The following is a 21,431-nucleotide window of genomic DNA, read 5'->3' on the forward strand; positions in this document are numbered from 1 at the left end:
TTGCATTTTAATCCAATTTAACTTCATCGAGTGAATTAAAGGTCACGAAGGTCAATTTAAGTCCAGGTTTTGTGAGCGTGAGTGAACTGTAGGCTTAGTTTCCTTCTTTTTAGATGGCAGGAGTGGCGCCCAGTGTGTTCTGCTGCTGCTGTAGCCCATCCAGGCTTTAAGGTTTGACAAGCGTTGCTGGAGTGTGGTTCAGAGATGTTCTTCTGGATTGTATTAAGTGGTTATTAATTCAAGCATTCTAGCCATTTTTCTGTCACTCCTGACATCAACAAAGCATTTTCATCGATAGATCTGCTGCTAACCGGACATTTTCTCTTTCTCCGTTTCTCTGGAGAAAGCAGTGTGGGAAGATCCCAGTAGATCAGCAGCTTCTGAAATACTCAGACCAACAACCGTGCCACATTCAAAATCACTTAAATCAGTTTTCTTCCCCATTCTGATGTTGGGCTTGAGCTTCAGCAGCTCATCTTGACCATGTCTACATGCCTAAATGTATTGAACTGCTGTCATGTGATCGCTTGATTAGATTAGTGGAGGTGTATCTAATAAAGTGGACAGTGAGTGTATTTTGTCTTGGTTTTGAAGACAGGACTTCTCACAACATTTAACAAAATTGCAGAAATCATATATTTATTGTCTTAGGTACAAAATCCACCGTCTTAATTTTACAATAAACTCCGAGGAGCAAGAACATCAACAGTGACATCATATGGTATACAAAACTGATTTTCTACTTAAAAATAATCAAACATAAGCAGAAAATCTACTTTTGTGTAATTAAACTGAAACCTAAACTGAAACCAAAGGCGATTTGGGCAGTTAAACAGTGTACTTTTCCTCTCCTTGCCTCTGTGCTTTGTGATAGTGGGTGTAGCTGCCGTACAGCTCGTTGAAGACCTCCCTGACTCCCATCGGCAGTCCTGCCCTCAGAAACTTGATATCCTGCTCCTTGCACAGGTCCAGTATCAGATAGATGCCCTCAGTAAGATGCAGCTTCACGTCTGGTCGCAGAGTAACCTGGAGAGGTCATTTATGAAAGAGGACGAGACAGCAGAGACAATAAGAGATACAAGAAGAATTTATATGAATCTGAGGTCAGACATCATTTGCTCATTTCATAAATCACATCTGTGTTCCAGCAAAATGATGATCCTGTGTACACACATCTCTTCCTCTCTGTTTTGCACTTAACAAGGTCAAATTTGCATAGGAATATGATACCGTATGCTGCAATATCCATCAACCCGATGTCAACATTTCAAACCGGAAATTATGCGCCGAAACAGTTAAATACACATTTAAGTCGTTAGTTCAGCCATAAGTTTCAATTAGAGAGACATCAAAGGACAGATATAATCATTTATACTGACAAAAACTATATTACTGCAAATGCTCAGAGTAGGACTACAAAAATTCAACAATGAAGATCAATTAATTCCCCAGAAACCCAGAAAATATCTAAATACAGAGCAGTCCATAGCAACGGTCCACAAACCTAGATTCAAACTTCCAGGTGCATCCCAAAAAGAGTTTCTCAAATAGGATCGATAAACATCACAACTTAAAAAAACAACATGATCTACATTAATTTGCAGTTTGACACCTCATGACAGCAGATTTTATAGTAATAATCAGCAGTTTGCGTCACTGTTGCTCCAAAATGCGCTAAAAATGTAAAAAGTTGTATTTTTAATCCCACGCTGTAGTTTACATATGAAATTCAGTACAGGGTTTTGCCTGGGGGATCAAGTATACGTGGCGTCACACTGCTGCAGAGGATTTTTTAGTTTTCTGAAAATAGGAAGGTCTTACACGTTTCATCTGCACCTGAGTGACAGAAGCAGAGCAACGTGTTCAGCCAACGACGGGTGGAGCTGTCTTACTCTAATAACACGTAAAATAGTCAAACAACAATGATTGTGCTCAGTGGACCCTGCACAACGAGCCAAGTGGATATTCAATATCGTCTGGTTATTCATCTCTGTTACACTACACTGCCACAGACGCACAGGTGTAACACACCATGACCTGATGCTATCAGCGGTGACCGCAGTCTACAGACCTCTGACAATGAGCGAGGAGGTGATGGCTGCTCTGTGCTGCTGACTGTACCTGTTTAACGATTAGATAAAACCTGAGTCACATAATGATAGGCTTCACACATGAAGGAAACAACCCACCATGGGGATTTCTGCAAACAAAGCAGTCAGCAGCACATAGTAACTGCTTTGTGTGCAGAAAAATACGAAACTGAGACAGAAGAGGCAGAAAATGAACATGATAACCAAAGCTATGTAAAGCACTCGTCTATTTCTGCTTTTTATATTTACATTCAGTGTTTACTTATAAAGCACTACTTGTTTTTGCTCGAAAATAATACAATTATATTCAATTTTTTATGGTCCAACAAGCGTAACAGAAAACCCCCAACATGTGTTTATTTTTCAGGTGATGATAGGATAAGATTTCCTGTTCTGTTTTCTGGTCCTTGTTTCAAAATACTAAATTTTTTTTGGTATTTTTGGCTTCTCGTTTATATGTTTTATTTTACTTCCTGACAGAGTCCAGCTGATGGCTAGGTGTGCGTGTGTGCTCAAACCGGGGATCCTTCATGCATAAGACAAAAGTGTTAACGACTACATGCAGAGCGACAACTGCACAAAACAACCGATGGTTTTGAGATTGCATTTTGCCAAACAAACGGCCTCAGCACAGGACTGTTTACTGGCAACCAAATCCTGCTCATCATATAACTCTACATAGAAGAAGGGCAAACAAACAGAAACCACAAAGCAGAAAATCACCAAAATCATGCTCCTTGTGACCAGATTTTACGCATTCATACGCATGCAAATATCTGTTTAAACCTAGATCAGTCTACCCTGTGACTGATAAGTTCGAATCGCCCCTTTGCTCATCACGTGAGGTTTGGAGCTTTGCTCAAATCTACAATTCAGCACTTTGCACACCGACGAGTAGTCTCACAGTGGATTGCACATTTGTGCAAATACTGTCTCGATCTTCGCTGGTCCTAACCGAGGGGAAACAAAACTGCAGTTCCTCCAGGTGTCACTTGAGGCTTTCTGCAAAAGCGAGTCAATCCCCATAGATTCCCGTATTAAAATGCCTTAACGTTACAGTATTAAAAAGCATATTTACAGGGTGATATGAAATCATAGCTTTCCCACTCATACAAACTCCATGTTTGGTGATTTAATTTAATAAACTGTTGATAAAATGTTGCTTTGCTGCTCCACAGGAGGTTTGCTTCAAAGAGCCACGAGGAGAAGCTCTGACACAGAGGCAGCTAAATTACAAAGAGCACAGAGTCTTTAAACTATTCCCATAAGTCCAATTTTAGGATTATTAGATGATTTACGGAGTACAAAGAATCCCAAATATGACTTCCACGCTATTTCTGTCTGTCTGTCTGCCCGCCGGTTTGCTCATTTTCTTTTTCCCAGTATGCGACTCGACTGGAAACTGCTGAGTCAGGCTGGCGTCATGTTAAATACAGTCTGGCAGCTGAGAGCAGCCGCTCTCAGGAGCCAGACGTGACTCACTGTACTGAGGGAGCTTCACTCCAGCACTCAGAGTTACAGTAATCCTGGACCTGTTCACTGAGATTTGTGAACATCTACAGTTTGGCCAATGGAAATCACCGCTTCTGAGCGTCAGCGCCTCCATCGCTCAGCTCAACGGCTACCAGACAAACTGGGCTGGATCAAAGGATCATCTGAGATCCTGCTGCCTCTTCCATACATCAATGTCTGTGTGTGTGTCACTCACAGCTGTAGAAAATCACAGGGGATGACAGATGGGGAACTGTCTTGGCTTTCTGTAATACTATGAGTGTGTGTGTGTGTGTGTGTGTGTGTGTGTGTGTGTGTGTGTGTGTGTACCTTCTGCAGCTCTGTGACGTACTGAGCCACCATGAAGGCTGAGAGCGCGGTGAAGCTCTGAGCGGCTGCAGCAATGTGAGAGTACATCCTCTCTACGAGCCTGGAGCACTGGAAATACACATCACTGTCTGGACCTTCAGAAAACAGAGAAAGGTGTTCATGTTATTCAGATGTTCATATGTGGAATGTAAAGATATTCTTTACTTTACAAGATTCTTATTTTATGTTACCCAAACCAAACTAATGATCAATAGATAAACTGGAGCGTAACACTGCATTGACCGGCCGGATGTTTTCAATGACAGCTGGAGATACAAAGCTGCAAATCCATGATCTGTATATAAAAGATGGACATTAGTAATGGCTCGTGTCACAAGCAAATTGAGCTGTTTTAGCTTCTAGGTGATCTTTTAAGAGCATTGCCTTCTTAGTGTCTTGAAAGCAGATTTGATGATACAGCACTTTATCCTCCATTTTGACTCTAACTGGGGCCATAATTTGCAAAATGAGCACCACGTTGCACTTACAAAACTCAATAATCTCATAATGAAAATGTTTAATGAACAAAAAAACCAAAGAGACATTTGAGAGCACGCCGAAAATGTCGTCAAATTTTGCTAACGTGGCCTGTCGTTTTGGTGGCCGATCGTGCGCCTCTCAATTTTTGCAACTTGCCATATTATGGTTGAAGACACGAGCGTAACAGTGCAGAAGCCCAGAGAGTGACAAATTATACAGAGGATGTTGCAGCGACTTCCTGTGAGCTAACAGCGGTGTAAATAGAAGTGACAGTGCGATGATGTTGCGCACCACACAAAGCGGCCAATCCGGTGGCGTACCCGCACCTTAAACTTGAAAACAAGGTGACAACAAGCCAATCTATGTGCTTTTCTATTCTGTTATTCTGTTCAGCTTCATTCACACAGCTAAAATCATTAAGGGAAACACTTGATCATCAACCTGTGCGCACACTAAAGCCTTTTTTGGGGGAGTTGTCTGCCACCAATGCAGGGAAATGGATTCACAATAGTTTATGTTACCTAACTGATCAGGTGTCCCCTTAAAATCTCTGATTAGTATATTGTTGTATCACACTGAAAGAAGCTGGATAGGTACATCCCTAGAAATGTCCAGTTCTTATATACAGTCTGTGCTTCAGCCTTTTTTCCATTTCTTTAATTACACAGTGAAGCATTAATCAATCATACATGTTTATTTCTACAGATACAAGAGCCTGAGGACAATATCATCATGGTGTGATTGCAGCATTAAGACAGCTGAAAATTTAAAGCTAAACCCCAGAGTGCTCATGCAGCACTCTTATTGGTACAGAGAATAGTTCCTATGGTGACTAAGTAGGAGGTTACTGCAAACAGAGGTCTTAAATTTACAGTGGATTTAAAATGAGAAAATGAGCCTGTAACCTTCTCTACTTCTGGGAGGCTACTGCCAGAAGTGTTGAAACATGTGTGGGCATAGCACAAAGTTTGTGTCAGCTCCAGATTACACAACGCAATTTATTATTCTTCAGTAATCTGCAGTGTTACAAAACACAAGCCACATCTGTAGTGAACAGTGAACGCTAGTACAGCCCCTTCATCAGAGTAAAGCAGACTGTTTTTCTGGGCCTTGAAGACATGATAACGTTTCCTGTTATGTCTTTCACCTACAACTTTACACTGTGCAGTCCTAACAGCCTGACTGAGCTGGTTTGGCCACATTAGTGAACGATGTTAATGTTACCTGCGTCACCGTCTCCTCTTTGCCGACCTTCCTGCACAATAGAAGCCACTAGACGGTAGAAGACATTTAAGAAGGAGGGAGCTGCGTTTAACATCGCCTGGAAACACACACAAAAAGTAAACAGTCAGTAACATATATCTTAATAGGTCATACTTCTGCCTGATAAAACACTGTTATACTGCAATTGCTGAAAAGCAATAGATCCTGGCAGAAAACTGTAGACTCTTAAATTCCCAGAAGAGTCATTAGATTTATTCTTGAGGATTTGCAACTGACTTTGGATTATGTTACATTCCATTCACACCACTAATACAGCATTAACATGAATTGTGCTCAACCCGACCTAAACTCATGAAATACTGTCATATGTGTGGTAAAACACTCAAAGGAGGACAAATGTTACATGTTTTTAGGATCTGACAAACACAGAGCAGAGAACTGAATCCAAGACGGTTAAAAAAAAAAAAAATGGACTAAGCAGTCCTGACAGATCCATCTGTTACATCGCTTTCACAGAGTTGTAACGGAGCAGCCATAAACTTACAGCTCGCAAAATGACTGAGGTAAAAGTTGGATTCCCGCGAGAGCTACGCATGCATTTTTGTCTGTACCTTGCTCCCTTCGGGGAGACTGAGGCAGGGAAGGAGAGACGGGAAGAATATAAATGAGGAAGGGATGATGTCACCAGCTCTGGTTGGAGCTCAGCAACGGTTTCCATCGACTTAAACCTGCTCCATGCCAACCTACCCGGCCTGCCAGCTCCCCGACCTCTCCCTGCTGAGCCTCCTCCCTCACACCTCTCTGACATAACCCTCTTTTCTATTTTGTCTTGAAACTTCCCTCATGTATCACGTTCTCCATCTCCGGTTTTATCCTTTAATCTCTTTATCGCTTATCTTTTACTCCTGTCTCTTTCTCACTCTGCTTTCCTTCACTGCCTCCTTTTTCCTCCCCTCTTCCCCCTTCTCTTAGTCGTCTTTTGTCCTTGCAAACATCTGATATCACTTAGCTCGTTCATGGCTGGCTTTATTTAACACAGCTGCCCCATTTCAGCCCGGCTTTGTCGCTGTTACTGAACAACAAACTGTCAACATTTTAGATTCAGAAAAACTGAAAAAATTATCGCATTAACAAAGCCGGAGCAGAATAAAGCGTGTGGGCCGGGATGTAGATGGCTCCATTTCTTCAGGATAAAAAAAAAAAAGTTCATTTTTACGACCTTTTGGGTGCAAAGTGAACACTCCCAGTACAAGGCAGAAAAAGTAGACATCGTGATGTTTTCCATGCAGCTGGTGAGCTGCAATATCCTTTTGTTGAAAGCGGAATTCCTTCGAGGCATCCTGTGAGCTCAGCGGCACCACATACCACATTTTCTTCAAATCAAGGATTCAAACCAGCAGCCTTGACCTACAGAGACCTTCATTATACAAGTGTGTAGGTCTGATTTCATAAGTCGGGGGCAGAGTGCAGGAACAGCTTTTAAAAAGTACCTTTTTAATGTTCTTTAGCTGTACAAAAGCATCTTGTAGAAATTTATTAGAAAATTATCTATGAGAATTAAACTGCTCATTCAGCTTTTTGCAATAATAATGTAAGCGAGCAGCCGCACCCAGCAGCCTGGCTGCGCATTACAGGCAGCAAAGCCAAATAAAAACCTGTTTGGTCAGAATGCATTATGAATGTGGTGACAAGGAGTTTGCAAAGTATTTTAAGGTCTAGATTTACGAGTGAAACTGGGCGGTAGCTGGATGGTTACACAGGATCTTTGCCTGTTTTATGAAGTAGACAATGATGGCAGAGTTCATGTTTGGAGACAGAGCCTGATGGTTCTGAATTTGAGTGACCATTCTAAAAAAAAAAGTAGGTGCTACCTTAGGCCATAAGTCTTTGTAGAAGTGTACTGGAAAACCTTCTGGTGCTGAGAATTTATTGTTTGGGAGATTTATTTATTTGTTGTGGATCATGAGTAATGTTCCCAGTGGAATCCTTTATAGAATGAATAACTGTTTTTTTTCACCTAAACGTTGAAATAAAGTCTTATTTGATATCAGAGCGGTGTGACACTTTGATCTTGTTGTCGGTACTAAAGTAGATCAGCAGCGAAGAGTGGCCTCACATCAAGGAGGTCATTCAGTGTTTGGAGTCCAGCTGCAGTTTACATAAACCTTACCTGCTGCTGAGTTATGGCTGAAAAACGATCTGTGTTTCTGCAGTAAATTAATTAACTGCTCATCTTTTTGCATAAAACACCAGGAGCACATAAACTCTTGAGTCAAGGCTAAAAACATCTTGTAACAGGTTAAACTGATCCTGAACTTTGGACACTGAAATCTAATCAGCTCATCTGCAATTCAAAGAGAAAGTTTGTTTGCAATTTGAAAATTCCCTTTAAGACATTCCAGAGAAACTTTCATTACTGTTCGCATGTCTCTGCCCAGGACACCAAGATGTTCCCAAGCCCATCGTGAGATCCTGGGCTCTCCAGTCCCTAACAGATCAGCACAGCGTCAGTATCACTGGTACCAATCCATCCATCCATCTCCTGCTCCATTCTCCCCTCCCCTGACCCAGAGTGAGCACTCCACCCTTTTCCAGCTGACAACTATGGTCTCAGATTGGTGCTTATTCTGGTCCCAGTCACTTCACACTCTGCTGCAAACTGCCTTAATGCACACTGAAGGTTATCACCTGATGAGCCCAGAAGAACCATGTCATCTGCATACAGCAGCGATATGATCCCAAGGGTGGCAAAGTGGAAACCCTCTGCTGCTTGGCTGCAACTAGAGCTTTGCACAATGTGAACAAAGCTCTTGGCACGCCTGTACAGGAACTGTAGGCAAGTGCAGTTTAAAGAACATACTTTTTCCACATTTCCAAAGCCACTGTCATGTGCATTACAATGTTCAGTGTCTATTTACACGCACAACACCTTGACATGGTCAACTATTTTAGAGCTAAGCAGCAGTGAAACACATTTTATATAATTTAACTGAATAAGTTCTCACTTATTAAAAAGCAATCCCCTATGCCAGACTGGACCCTCTTACACACTGCATGTTTCACACCCCTGCACCACTTCTTTTACCTGTCCCTTCATACCTGAGGATGACACTGGATGATGGCGAACAGCGCCTCGTGAACAGCCAAGAAAGCTGAATGATAGACTGTTGGGGTCATGTGGTCAAGGGGGACTGACTGGAGCGCTCCAAGAATCAAAGTCACATGATGAGGGCTGGTGATTTGCCCCTCCCCCTGTCGAAGCAGTGATGTCATCGACATTATCGTGGGAATGGTAAAGGGAAGGGTCAGCGAGACGTCCTGACTGGATAATCTCACTAAGAACTGTAACACAGAAAGACAAAGGCACAGTAAAGGTTCGATAGATGAACACGTACAAACAATGAGAGCAAGAAGCTACAAAAATCCAAGCCTTCCAAACATTAAAGTATTTCCTTCACAACTCATCTTTTTTTTTTTTTTTTTTTTAAAGCTTTCTGGATGTAATGAATACCGAAAATACATATTTAACAAAACTGACAACAAAAGGCTGTTTCACAGCAGACATGACTTCCCACAGCAGCACAGGTGTGCCTAACAATATTAACAATGGACCTGTTCATCGTATTTTAAGGTCCCATTAAATCAAGTCAGTGACAATGAGCCAGCATGCAAAGCAACAGAGTCCACATTCACAAAGTACTTGGCTCAGAGTAACTCCCAGAAATGAAATTCCAAGTGTCAATGTTTTCTAAGGACTGAAAGTTTGAACTAAACCCTGCAAAAATAACAGCTATTTACAAATATCTCAAACACCCAGGAAAGCCCTTAAGGTGAAAAACCATTAGGAGTACTGAGGATGATTTTTAAGAGAGCAAAGGCCACGGCCACAGCAACCCCCGCCCACGCCTTCTAGCAAGGACATTACATATTTGCAGTTTGCATTTGTTGACTGATTCATGGTGTCAGCTCATGCAAAAAACACAGTCCACCGAGTAGACAGGTAGAGCTGGAGATGAGGCTGGAGAGATGGATGACCTCATGAACTATTCATGCAGTGAGATTTTGATCACGTGGTTATAGGTGACTAACGGTGATTACATAACTGCAGAAACGACTCAGTGCATGCATGCAGGCACGCCTCACTGGTGGGCTCTGGGAATTGGTTTAAGAAGGAGAAATGTTTTCCAAACCCTGGAGTAGTCGTTATTTTGCACTTTTCCATATTACAAGCCTACATTCACACACAGTTACACAGCACTTTATTGTATGACATTAAAAGCTTTCTACTTACCACACACATAATAAATAAAGAATAAATAATATAATTTTAAGATTTCTAAAATACTTGTGTTTCCTATGTTTTTAACTGGTGGTCTAATACATTTGTTAAGCATTGTAATACTGTACTAAATAAATGCAAACAAAAATATAACAATCGGCATGTAAATTAAAGTAGTTTTGTGTATTTCCAAAGAGAAATCGTGACAAGTAACCACCATTAAGGAGCTGAAGAAAAAAAGATTTTAATAAAATTCTGCCTCTTCACTTAAAAGAAGAATTTAATTAGAATATTTTATGCTTTTGAACAGGCTCTCTCTCACATGTATAAAAATACAGACTTGACAGATAACAAAAGCGTGAGTGAGGGGATGTGTGTCTATCAGAGCACTCCGTGTGAGTGGGTGGGGGTCTTGATGAAAAGGCCAAAAGAGCATAAGTGAAAATTACAAAGAAGATGAACAAAAGACTGTGGCTGTCTTTGGGCGCTGGTGGCTGTCAAGCATTAAAAAATTACAGGCATTTTTATTGAATAAAAGAATAAAAAAGGTCCCATGTACTTCCAGCGCATGGTCGCTAAAACCATCACAGATGATGAGCCGGAGATCGGACTGTCGCGTCTCATCATCATGGCCCAGTATCTGCTTGTCTTCACTATAATGTGAATGTTAAACTGATTATTCTTGTTTAATGGCTTTTACCTAAATAATAATAAAAAAAAACCATAAATCCTAAACATGTAAGCAGTCATTTAACTTGTAGTTTGAAGCCAGTTCATTTTCCAGTCACAGTTTCTGACTCTGGCCTCAAAACAAAGCTGGCTTCATTTCGAGGCGTGCCCCACACCCATAACCCCGTTTGTCATCATTCCAGTGATTCCACACCAGGTGTGCAAACTGATTTAACCGTCTTTTTTTGTGAAACAAACAACTGACCAATGACACACAGCATTCCCGCAATAACACAAAAGGTTTTATATTCTTTTAGCTTGGACAGCAGCTCCTCCCGACAGGCAGGCAGGGAAACTACGAGCGTGAAATGCATTTTGTTTCTAAAACACTGTCCTCACTCTCTTCATGGTGATCTGGGACATTTTGGTGGTCTGGCAGAGATTTTAATACCAATTTTAAAAATTACCGCAGTAACCCAAAGTAGGTCGTTAAAATTAGGGGAAAAAAATCATAATAATTTTAAACACAGTTCAAACCAGCATGCTATTGAACTGAAAAATGTGCATACATACAGGGGATGCGATTAAACTTTAAATATGATTGAGATTAGACAGAAGGATCAGAAGAAGCACATGTTTTGGAGCATAAACACCATGATGTAATCAACTGATATTCCTGATGGTTTACAGCTTCCACCTCAGCCTCTCTGCAGGTGCAGGTGGGGCCAATAAGAGACCCAGGAAGCATTTGACTTGCACGTCTCAAGAGGAAACCACTTGGGAAACAAAGCTGACGGTAGCTAACACCGAGCGCCGCCAGAGGCAGTCCAGTCGACTGACACAGGCAATGCAGAGAAAAAGGCAGCTGCAGGCAACAGTTAACAAGCCTACCAGAGGTTGCCTACAGTCTCTCTTACTGTCTTTATTGTACATTTAAGGGGCCCCTTTTAAGTACTGTATATATGTGCATGAGTAAAGTGGTGCTTTTGTGTGTGTGTATTCTCACTGCATTAAACTCTGTATGTGTTCGAGTGTGAGTGTTTGGTTTTCTCACCACCACAGCAGATATAATCTGTGGTGCAATGAGCCACAGAGCTCTGGAGCAGGTTTCAGGCAGCTGACAACAGGACAGCAGCTTAATGGTGATTACTGCAGATAGTGCCTCCTGGAGAGCAGCAAACAGATAGAAGAGTTTGAAAAAACAGTTAACACAGAGTATTAAACATTCTTATTCACTGTGGGGAAAAAAAAAAACCAAAATCACAACCTCCCATTTGTCAGGTAGATAAAGAGAAAGCCTCTCATCTAAAACATTGTATTAACAACACAGAAAAATCTAAATTGTGCAGATTCTACAGGTTTTAAGATCATGAAATCTGAAATAGGAAAATTCAGTCTCAGCCTCACCCTGCAGTTTCCTGCCCTCAGCTTGCTAATGTCCAGTCCTTCCCTGATCGTCATCAGCAGTAGATTAAATCGACTTGTGGTACTTTTCGCCACCAAGTGGCGCAACAGCTCCTGCACAGCCGGCTCCAGCGCACTGAGGTCAGTTGAAGGCAGCCAGGGAGCTGAAATCAAAGAGATCGAAAGAGATTTTAGCAAGAAAACAGAATCATTAATGTGCTGCATTAATAATAAATCAGTCCATTCAATAACACGATGGATGCAAGCAATGGTTGCTTCACTGAGTGAATGGGTTAAATGCAGAGAGGAATTCCCCCACAGGGAACAATAAAGTACACATAAAATATACTGATCCAAACAGAAATGTTGTCACTAAAACTGACAAAGGCAACAGGGAGACTGGTTTCATAAAAAGGGGTTTATCAGGCTTTCTCTTTTATTATTTTATTACTTTTTGATCTGTGTGATGTCAACCAGAACAGATATTCTTAATTAAATATTCTTAATTGTGTTTGCAAGGAGCAGCCAATCAGAAGAAAGTTGCACCAAGGCCCCAGGATAAGTTGTCGAACTAAGCATCATGTAAAGCTGCTCTAGTGGAGCCCAAGAATCCTCTGCAACAGAATTCAAATTCAAACAACTTGAAATTTAACTAGCTGGGTTGAATCTGACTGTCGTACGTGCGACAGAGAAAAGCTCATTTTCTTTAACAGATGGCATGAAATACTCCCTTAGTTGTATTCCTGTGTCAATGTGTGCGATGTGCAGAGGTAATTACTGAAAGGACAACACTGACTGATTGCACAGGTGAATGAGATGTTTGTTTTTAATATGGTTGCATATACCTGTCAGTAGCCTGTGCACAGTCTGCAGTATCTGAATGTAAAGGTCATCCAGCTCATTTCTTCCCTTCTTCATCCCTCCTTCCTCCTCCGTGTCTTTTCCCTCCACCATCTGCACAGCTTGGTAAAAGGAGGACAGGAAGCGGAGAGAGGAAACCAGGAAGTCCATGGGCCTGGGGGCAGAGCTTATTTCTTTAAGGATCTGCTGGCAGAAGCCCTGATAAAGGCTCATATGAGTGAGCCTGGTGCCACTGTGCTTGTTCTCATCCTCCACTGAGAGTGAGGACAGCTCAGACTGCAGCATGACTGTTACGACATCTACTAGAAAAGCTTGACCGAGGATGCTGGCGGGCTGGTTCACCCCCTCACTGAGAGTTTGGGGCTTTAGGACAAACTCGACAGCTGGTACCAGCGAAGCAGTTATTTTTGCAAGTATTTGGGTTAAAATCTGATCCAGTGCCTTGCTTCTTCCCAAATTGGAGATCATCACTTGGGAGAAAGAAGTCACAGATGCCAGCAAAAGATGAACTGATGACAAGGAAGCCCCTGAACTGGATTCAGCATTTTGTATGCTTGTCACTTCCTCGCTAGTAAGATAGGAAGCAAACTGGTCCAGGTTGAGTCGAACACTACTGTTTCTGATAATTATCAAACTGACTAAGGTCTGTATGAAGACCTGCACCGCTTTGATAAAATCCAACCAATCAGTGCTGCATGTGGCTTGAGCTCTCGCACTACTTCTATGCCACAGGAGAGACGACAAAGCGGCCTGCAGCAAAGTACTACCGTGCATGAGCTTCAGAACACTTTGGAAATTCTTACTCTCTAGGAGATGAGTGAGAACCCCGAGCAGCTTTCCTAGGAACAGAGCATCACCTCCAGATTCTGTCATCCTCTCTGGCTTACAGGAGGTGGAGGTGAGCATAAAGAAAAGCAGGAGGAACACACAGGAGAGATCCTCGGAGCTCAATCCATCTGGATGTAGGATTGTTAAGATTTGAAGTAAGCCTACCAGCTCCCTGCTTTCTGTTTCAGTCAGCAGTACAAAAATCTCTCCAGTTTTAGAGGATGTCAAAATATCCTCAACTATAGTCTCTTTCTTCACCAGCGTGGGCAGAGGCTGACTGGCATCTCTCTGTGAAGAGACTGCCTCTCTTTCCTGAAATGTCAGAAGTGTGGAACAAACCTCGGGTGTATGTGCTGCCCCGAGCACACAGATAATCCTTTGTGTGAGCGACCAAACTGTGGCGGAGAACAGTGAAGGCAACTCAGCAAGCATTGGGCTTTGAAGAAGCTGCGAAGATATGAGGGAGACGGTCAGAGAGTCGGGCGGCAAGTCTTCTGATCCGTCTGTCCGTCTGTTCAGAAATGAGCTGATAAGTACGTCAGCTATGCAGCGCACGTCTTCGCTGCTCAGGTGGCAAAGGATCAAAGGTAAGTTGGTCGTAACAAGATACCAGTGCGCTGCAAAGTAGGAGCTGGTGGTCACGTTGCTGATCTGCCTGTCCCACGCCTGCTCTCCATCCAGACTCACCTCCAGCTCAGATGTAGCTAAAATAAACTGTGCTGACCTTTTTAGAAGCGCTGCGGTGCTGGATTCGCCTAATAACACGTCGTCCAGCAAAATCTTCTTCATCTGCTGTAAAGTGAGGAGCTTGAGCAGCATGCAGCTCATTGGGCTGTAGGAGGGGGACGGACGGTGACAAGCAGGTAAGATGTCACCTGATAAAAGACTCTCTATGTCAGAGATTGGAGAACTAGAAGGAGCTTCATCAGGAGATGCATATTTGTAGCAGTGCATGTGGAAGAGTGTATCCACCTCCACCCAGGTGTATCTGAGCAGGAGAGCTGCCTCCAGGGTCTTCTGCTCCCACAGTGCTCCAGTTTTAGACTCTGAAGGTTTCTCTTTGAGGTTCAGACTTTTTCTGCCTTTCTTTGAGGCCTTCTGAACTGAACTTGTATTTCTATTCTTCTTCTCTGTTGAAACCACACGTAGTAACTCCTTTATCAAGCTCTGAAACCCCTTCATTAGGTCCTGACTCTGCCTCACCAAGGGAACAGGAGAGGCATTGTCTAGAGTCTTCAGATTGAATAAAACAGCATGAAGCAGCTGACTGAGGGGGAGGAGTTTGAGAGAAGCGTCTTTTCTCTCTTGGTCCTCATGTTCTCCATCAGTCTCCATTCGCTCTCCCTCTGTTTTCTCCTTCACCAGGTCAGGCAGTATGTATTTCCTAATGGCCTCCATCACCGATGAACAGATCTCTAAAACTTGGGATGGAGGTGTGTCCAGAAGGCAGGTCCTGAGAGAGGTGGAGATGCTTTCAGGCAGAAGAGGAGGTCGAAGGTCATCCAGAGCAGGCTGGCAGATCACTGACACGAGCTCAGAGAACAGACGAGGCAGCTGACGGAGCTTAGTGTAGGTCTGGAGGAGGCTGCACACCATGAGCTGTTGGCAAGTAAAGTTTCATTAAAACATCACCATCTGAATATTCATAAATTAAAATGAATAAACTCAATTCTTAAAAAGTTGGTGGTGCTGTATAAAATGTATATTAAAACAGAACACAATGATCTGCAGATTTTATAAACTCACAGAAAAAACACAAAAACATATCAAATGCTTACATTTAGACATTTTCACATGTCATGACAAACATCAGCTTATTAAAACATTAAAAAAGCAAAGAGTTTTAATCTCATAATCTATAATACATAATTTCAAAAATTCAGGGATTTTGGAGAAATCTAACAAAGGCTAACAAATCAACACTGGATGACTGAACTTTGGACCGTCAGTTAGCCATCATTCTGTCATGGAAATAAGGAACACTTCCAGAAATCCAGAAAACTATTTTGTGGTCAAACAAATCCAAATTTGAAATTCTTTCTAGAAAACACGAACACTGCGTCCTCTATACTAAAGAGGAGAAGGGACCATCTGGCTTGTTATCACCGCTCAGTTCGAAAGCCTCCATCTCTGAGAATATGAGTGTGCATTAATGCCTATAGTATTGGCAGCTTGCACATCTTGAAAGGCAGCATAAGGGCTGAAATGTATATACAGGTTTTAGAGAAGCATGACCTATCTAGGTGACATCTGTTTCAGGGAAAGACTTCCTTGTCTTCCTTCCATATTTCAGCAGGTTAATCTGCAATATGCAGTTTAGCAATGCTACAACTTTATTACAGCAGCATGGCTTCATAGGAGAAGAGGGTCCAGGTGCTGAGCTGGCCTGCCTGCCTGCACTCCACACCTTTCATTAAGGGAAAACATTTGCACATAATGAAATGAAAAATATGACAAAGAAAACCTGGGACTGTTGAGCAGCTAAAATCCAATATGAGGATATACAAAGGTACTTTTTCTCAGTTTAAACAGTTAATATGTTTTCTGTGTTCTATTGTAAATAAAATATGGGGTTATGAGATTTGCAGATCACAGCATCTCAACTTTTAAGAACTGAGTTTGTAATTAAAAACACTGATTTATTGTCCTTTTTTTTTTTAATTTGTAAAATATAAAAGTTAAATGAAGACCTGTCTGGCGCGTTGCACTCGTGCTTCCATGCATTCGGCATTAATCCAGGCTGAAGATAAAAGCTGGTCCAGATCTGGCTCCAGAATCAGATGATTGAGACTCAAAAGCACTTTCAAACAGCGGTACCACGATGGAATGCTGAAAGTCAAGACGGGAAATTTTTCTATCATAAGAAAAGAAAATTATTCTGTAATTTTATTGGAATAAAAATGTTTTGCAGAGAAGTTGTTCTTTACCTCGGCTGGGCCTCGTTGAAGAGCAGTTGTCCCACGGCTCTGTAAAAGTTGAGCTGGACGTCTTTGTGTCGTATCCTGTCTGCGGCCACATTATAAATACCGGTCGACAGCGCCTGGCTTAGCAGGGACTCCACAGCCAGCAGAGCCAGGTTCCAGTTCTCTGGGGAGCTCATGGAAGCTGGAGGTGACTTCTGCTCACCAAGATGAAGATCTAAAGTTGGAACTAATCTGCTTAGAAAGTAGAAACACAGCATCCTCTGCTCCTCCTCATCTTCTACCCTCGCTTTCCCGTACTTTTCCAGAAAAAACTTAAACAACAGACACAAAGCACTGGACTTCACAGGGTAATGTAGTGATGGCTCACAGTAACCCCGGTCGCTCAGTTTGGAAAGTACAGCGTTGACAGGCTTGAAAGGCCCCTTTGTCCCTCTTGAACCACGTTTCCCAGAATCCTCTTTAGGTGGAAGGAGCTCCTCCTTGTACAAGTTCAGGTGCTCAGAGGGGAAGAGTGCCAACTGGAGGATGGAGTCCATCTTCATGCGGATGTCTCTACAAAGCTGTTGACGGAGACGCAGGTGAGCGAGACGCGCTGCAAATTCTCCCGAGGTCAGCAGGTGCCGGAGCAGGACGAAGGGTTGGAGTAGGTGGTTTGTCACCATACTAGAGACTCTGCTAGGATTGGCTTGTTGTCGCTGCACTGACAAATACGATGACAGCACCTGAAGCAACACCTCAAATAGGTTAGCTGAATGGAGGTTTTCCTTCGGCTTGGAAGAGGATTTGTCAACGTCCGACTGTGGCTGATCTACTGAACTGCCATTCAGCATGTCCATCTGGGAAGTCTCCATATTTGTTGCAGGTTCAGTCTGAAGACACTCGGCCATCGATTCATCGTGACTTGTGACAGGCTCCTTCTTTAGGTATTCCATGGGCAACTGCTCCTGCAGCTCACGACAGGCCAGCGAGCAGAGCTTGGCCAGCAGATCAACCATAAGTTCATACTTTGATGTAAAAACAGATGAGAGTGCAGGAGAAGAGAAAATGCACTGACACACGCTCAGTATATAGGACACACACCCCGACAACTTGGAGCCAACGTGTGCGCACTTCTGCAGCTGGTCAAGCAGCTGGAAGCAAAGAGAAAAAGCTGTGAGTAAAACTTCCACTTGTCAAGTTAGTAATTCTGGGACCTTTTAGTATAATTGCGTCTTTATCAATTCATGCTACAACTGTAGTATTAACCCAGAACTGTGCAGGACATGCTCTTACTATCTTCTAATGACACAAGACAGAGTCAGAGGAGATCACATGTGCTGTTATATCACAGACATGATTTCTGATTTAACTGCTGGAGTACCTGTGCCATGTTGAGCTTGAGAGTGATGGTCTTTCCCTGCTTGAGGAAAGACTGGAGCTTCCGGCTGTGAAGCACATCATCAAGGTAGCACCACAGGCCTTCCAAGAAATCCTGGGAAAACTCCACCTTTTTACTGTAGTAGAGTGAGAGGGCATGGGTGCACCAGTCCAACAGCACCTACAGACAGATTTAGGTTAGCTGCTGCTTAATACACGCCAAAAAAGAAATTACCGCACTACAAACATTCACAAGCTTCCACTTTTACCTGTTCTTTGTTGGGCAGCAGGCACTGTGAGGAGATCCAGGCAAAACGTGCCAGCTTCAGCTTGTTATCCCATGGAGTCTGTGGGCTCTTTAGTTTCAGGTGGATACCCGAGTAGATGGCAGCCATCGCTGCAGCTGCTGATGCAAAAGGTCTGGAAAGACAGGAAGAAGACAAGGAGTGAGCGGTTACACAGAGGAGAAGAAAGAGGAAACCTGGATATTCCTGATAATCATTAGTGATGGTGAAACCAGCTAGCTGGGATTATATAAGACAGACAAGGAAACAGAAAGAGATAAGTAAGGCTTTTCCTGACTCTTATTTTATGCAACAATAATTGGAAGTTTTACTTCATTTTATTTTTATAAATAGATGCTATAGAAGTATGTAACTGTCTGTCAGTTATAAAGTAATATTCAGATCCTGTTTTTTATATAAAAGGGAAAAAACTATTCCATCCATTTTTTTAGTTTATTAGCATCCTCCAAATAGCTGCGATAAAATGAAAAGAATTACTATACACATGAAGTAGTTTAGTGACAAGCAAATTAAGTTTGGCACAGTGTTTAAACAAGCTGTCTGAAACAGTTAACCACATCATTTTAACTTCAAAGCTTTTTATATGTATTTGTCAATACCCTGAACTTCACCTACTCCTACTTAAATAACAGGAAATAGTGTCAAGAGTGAGGGGATATAGTGTTCTATAGAAGTGGCTGCTTGACTTTATTTTAGCACCAATGCGTGTCTTAGTATTTGTGACATATGTTGTAATGTATATATACACATATATATGTAATGACACTGTGAGTTTTACCTATGAACAAACAGCAAAACAGTTGTGTTAGGCTTCATCTAAATTATCAGACATCAGTTATCCCCATCATTGCAAACTCTCTGTACTCACTAGACTGCTCCCCATCTGTCTAACATCTGGATTACAACCGGATGTGACTACATTCAAGGCGGGGTTTTTTTTCACTTTATTGATCAAACAACTGATTATTTATATCTATTAAACTAATTATGAGCACAAAAAAAAGACTGGAAATAAGCTGGCTGGTCTGACGAGTCTCAATTTTCTGCTGTGAACTGCTGTGATCAGCTCTCAATTCAATATGGTCCCCTTTGGGATGTGGTGGAAGACGAGATTCACACAGTGGTGAGGAAATGCACCTGACACATCTGCAGCTGTTGTGTAATACTATTATGTCAACATGGATCAAAATCTCTGAGGAATGTTTTCAAGATGAATCCACGAAGATTTAAGGAAGCTCTCAATGAAAAGGGGATCAAATCCGATATTAGCAAGGTGCTCCTAGTGAAGTGGCCTGAGAGTGTATCGCTTTGCACTATTTATAAGCAGCCCGAGAAGTCTTTACAGCAGTGATAAATTTTTCTTTACCGTTTTAAACAAAAGTCATCAATTCATAATCTAGAACTGATCGTTTTTATGCATTCTGTCGTTTTATATTATAGAGTACTTGTTGTTCCGAGTTTATTTGCCCATCTGTCGGAGTTACTTTAACTTATAAAGTAAAAAAAAAATCATTTATAAGAATGATAAACCAGTAGAAGTCCCATCACAGAAACACACACTGACATGCTTAATGCTAACGGCTAGCTACGCAGCATATATTGATACTAACATGGACTAATCCCGGTGCTGCTAGCCGCCTGCACGCATACAAATCAGCTCAGAACGTCTGATTTACTTGATTATTACCATCGACCCACATCTGACAAATTTAGGTCTTTCAACTTACTGCTTTGGAATCCGCACGTGTCTCCTGTTTTCTGATTTGAACGACCCCTCAACTTTCACCCTGCCGGCCCAGGCACAAGCAATCGAGAGACGATATGAACCTGTCGGCCAACGGAGACTGGAGCTGTGTCTCAATTCAGGGTCTGCACGCTTGAAGTACGCGCACTACGCGTACTACGTACGGTGCGTACTATAAGTACGAGAAGTGCGGAAGTGAGAGGCTTGTGAAATGGGACGGTATACGCTTCGTCGCGCTGTTCAGGTTGCCTAGCAACCATGATACTAACCGCGAGACACCTTACATACAGCATTGTTTGACAGAAATGAAGGAGAAAAATGTTTTGTTGGTCATTCATTTTTGTCATGACATCACTTTGATTAGTTGAGTATCTGAGGCTGAGACCACGGGACTGTAAAACATGATTGTTGGGCTTCATTTCTGTGCTGAACAGTCATTTAAGATTAGTTAGTAAATAACAATTAGTTAATGTTGTTCATGAGACTAAAATCATCTCACTGTGGTAATGTAAATATAATATGGCCAATATTATAGTATTGTCAGATTATTATGATATATATATATATATACATATACATATAAATAAAGTACAAAGTATAAAGTACAAAGTTGTTATGAAGTCTGTCACCCTTTTTTTCTTTTTTCCCTTTATTTATTTATCCTTTATTTATCTTCTTATTTCATTGTACTGTATATTGTTACTCTTATTTGCCTTGTATGTCTACTGTACAAACTGAACTGGAATGACTGACTGTTCGCTTTATAATTTCAATAAAGTTTGGAGAAAAAAAACCTCTTCGGCTGCTCCCTTCTGGCAAAATTCTCCACACCCACCGCCGCGCTATGAATTGTGGGATATATGGGACCACGAAGCGTGCACCGGACCACGCTTGATATTTGGGGAAATCGACGGCACATTTTGAGTATGCATTTGATCACGCAAAATCGTCAACAATCTAATCCAGCTAACTTACTTAGCGAGGTACGAAGAACAGGCCCCAGGTCAGCCCCTAATCAGAAGGTCGGTGGTTCGATCCCAGGCTGCATCCTGGCTGCATGCCAAATATCCTTGGGCAAGATACTAACCCCGTGTTTGCCTACTGGTGGTGGTCAGAGGGCCCGGTGGCGCCTGTGTCCGGCAGCCTCGCCTCTGTCAGTGCGCCCCAGGGCAGCTGTGGCTACAATGTAGCTTGCTATCACCAGTGTGTGAATGTGTGTGTGAATGGGTGAATGACTGAATGTAGTGTAAAGCGCTTTGGGGTCCTATAGACTAGAAAAGCGCTATACAAATGCAGGCCATTTTACCATTTACCATTAAAAAGATGAGCATAAATCAAGGACTTGGCTGGAATAGCTCAGGGTAATTTAATCAACCCACTGCTCGTTCTAATCATGACTAATGATAT

General features: G+C 42.2%; 1 protein-coding gene across 1 annotated transcript; it reads right to left on the bottom strand.

The window, feature by feature from the left end:
• Positions 1 to 622: 622 nt before the first annotated feature.
• Positions 623 to 20,066, bottom strand: urb2 (URB2 ribosome biogenesis homolog). Its single transcript, XM_085452466.1, has 12 exons — positions 20,008 to 20,066; positions 18,245 to 18,395; positions 17,980 to 18,156; positions 16,623 to 17,749; positions 16,386 to 16,524; positions 12,852 to 15,294; positions 12,010 to 12,170; positions 11,657 to 11,767; positions 8,754 to 8,996; positions 5,655 to 5,751; positions 3,912 to 4,045; positions 623 to 1,026 (listed from the first exon to the last, which is right to left on the bottom strand). Exons 2-12 carry the CDS (start codon positions 18,368 to 18,370, stop codon positions 829 to 831), a joined length of 4,956 nt encoding a protein of 1,651 aa, XP_085308592.1. The 5' UTR covers positions 18,371 to 18,395; positions 20,008 to 20,066; the 3' UTR covers positions 623 to 828.
• Between the last annotated feature and the right edge of the window lie 1,365 nt (positions 20,067 to 21,431).

Source organism: Copadichromis virginalis, linkage group LG1, assembly GCF_057382275.1.
Source record: "Copadichromis virginalis isolate Kocher_CV1m ecotype Utaka linkage group LG1, C_Virginalis_male_GT1.1, whole genome shotgun sequence".
In the NCBI taxonomy this organism is placed as follows: domain Eukaryota; kingdom Metazoa; phylum Chordata; class Actinopteri; order Cichliformes; family Cichlidae; genus Copadichromis; species Copadichromis virginalis.

Excerpts from the sequence above, each read along its gene's own strand:
- urb2 (XM_085452466.1), bottom strand. The coding sequence starts at position 18,370 with ATGGCTGCCATCTACTCGGGTATCCACCTGAAACTAAAGAGCCCACAG. Across the intron at positions 18,157-18,244 it reads TGCTGCCCAACAAAGAACAG|GTGCTGTTGGACTGGTGCAC; the intron begins GTAAAAGTGGAA and ends ATCTGTCTGTAG. Across the intron at positions 11,768-12,009 it reads TGAGGGCAGGAAACTGCAGG|GAGGCACTATCTGCAGTAAT; the intron begins GTGAGGCTGAGA and ends GCTGCTCTCCAG.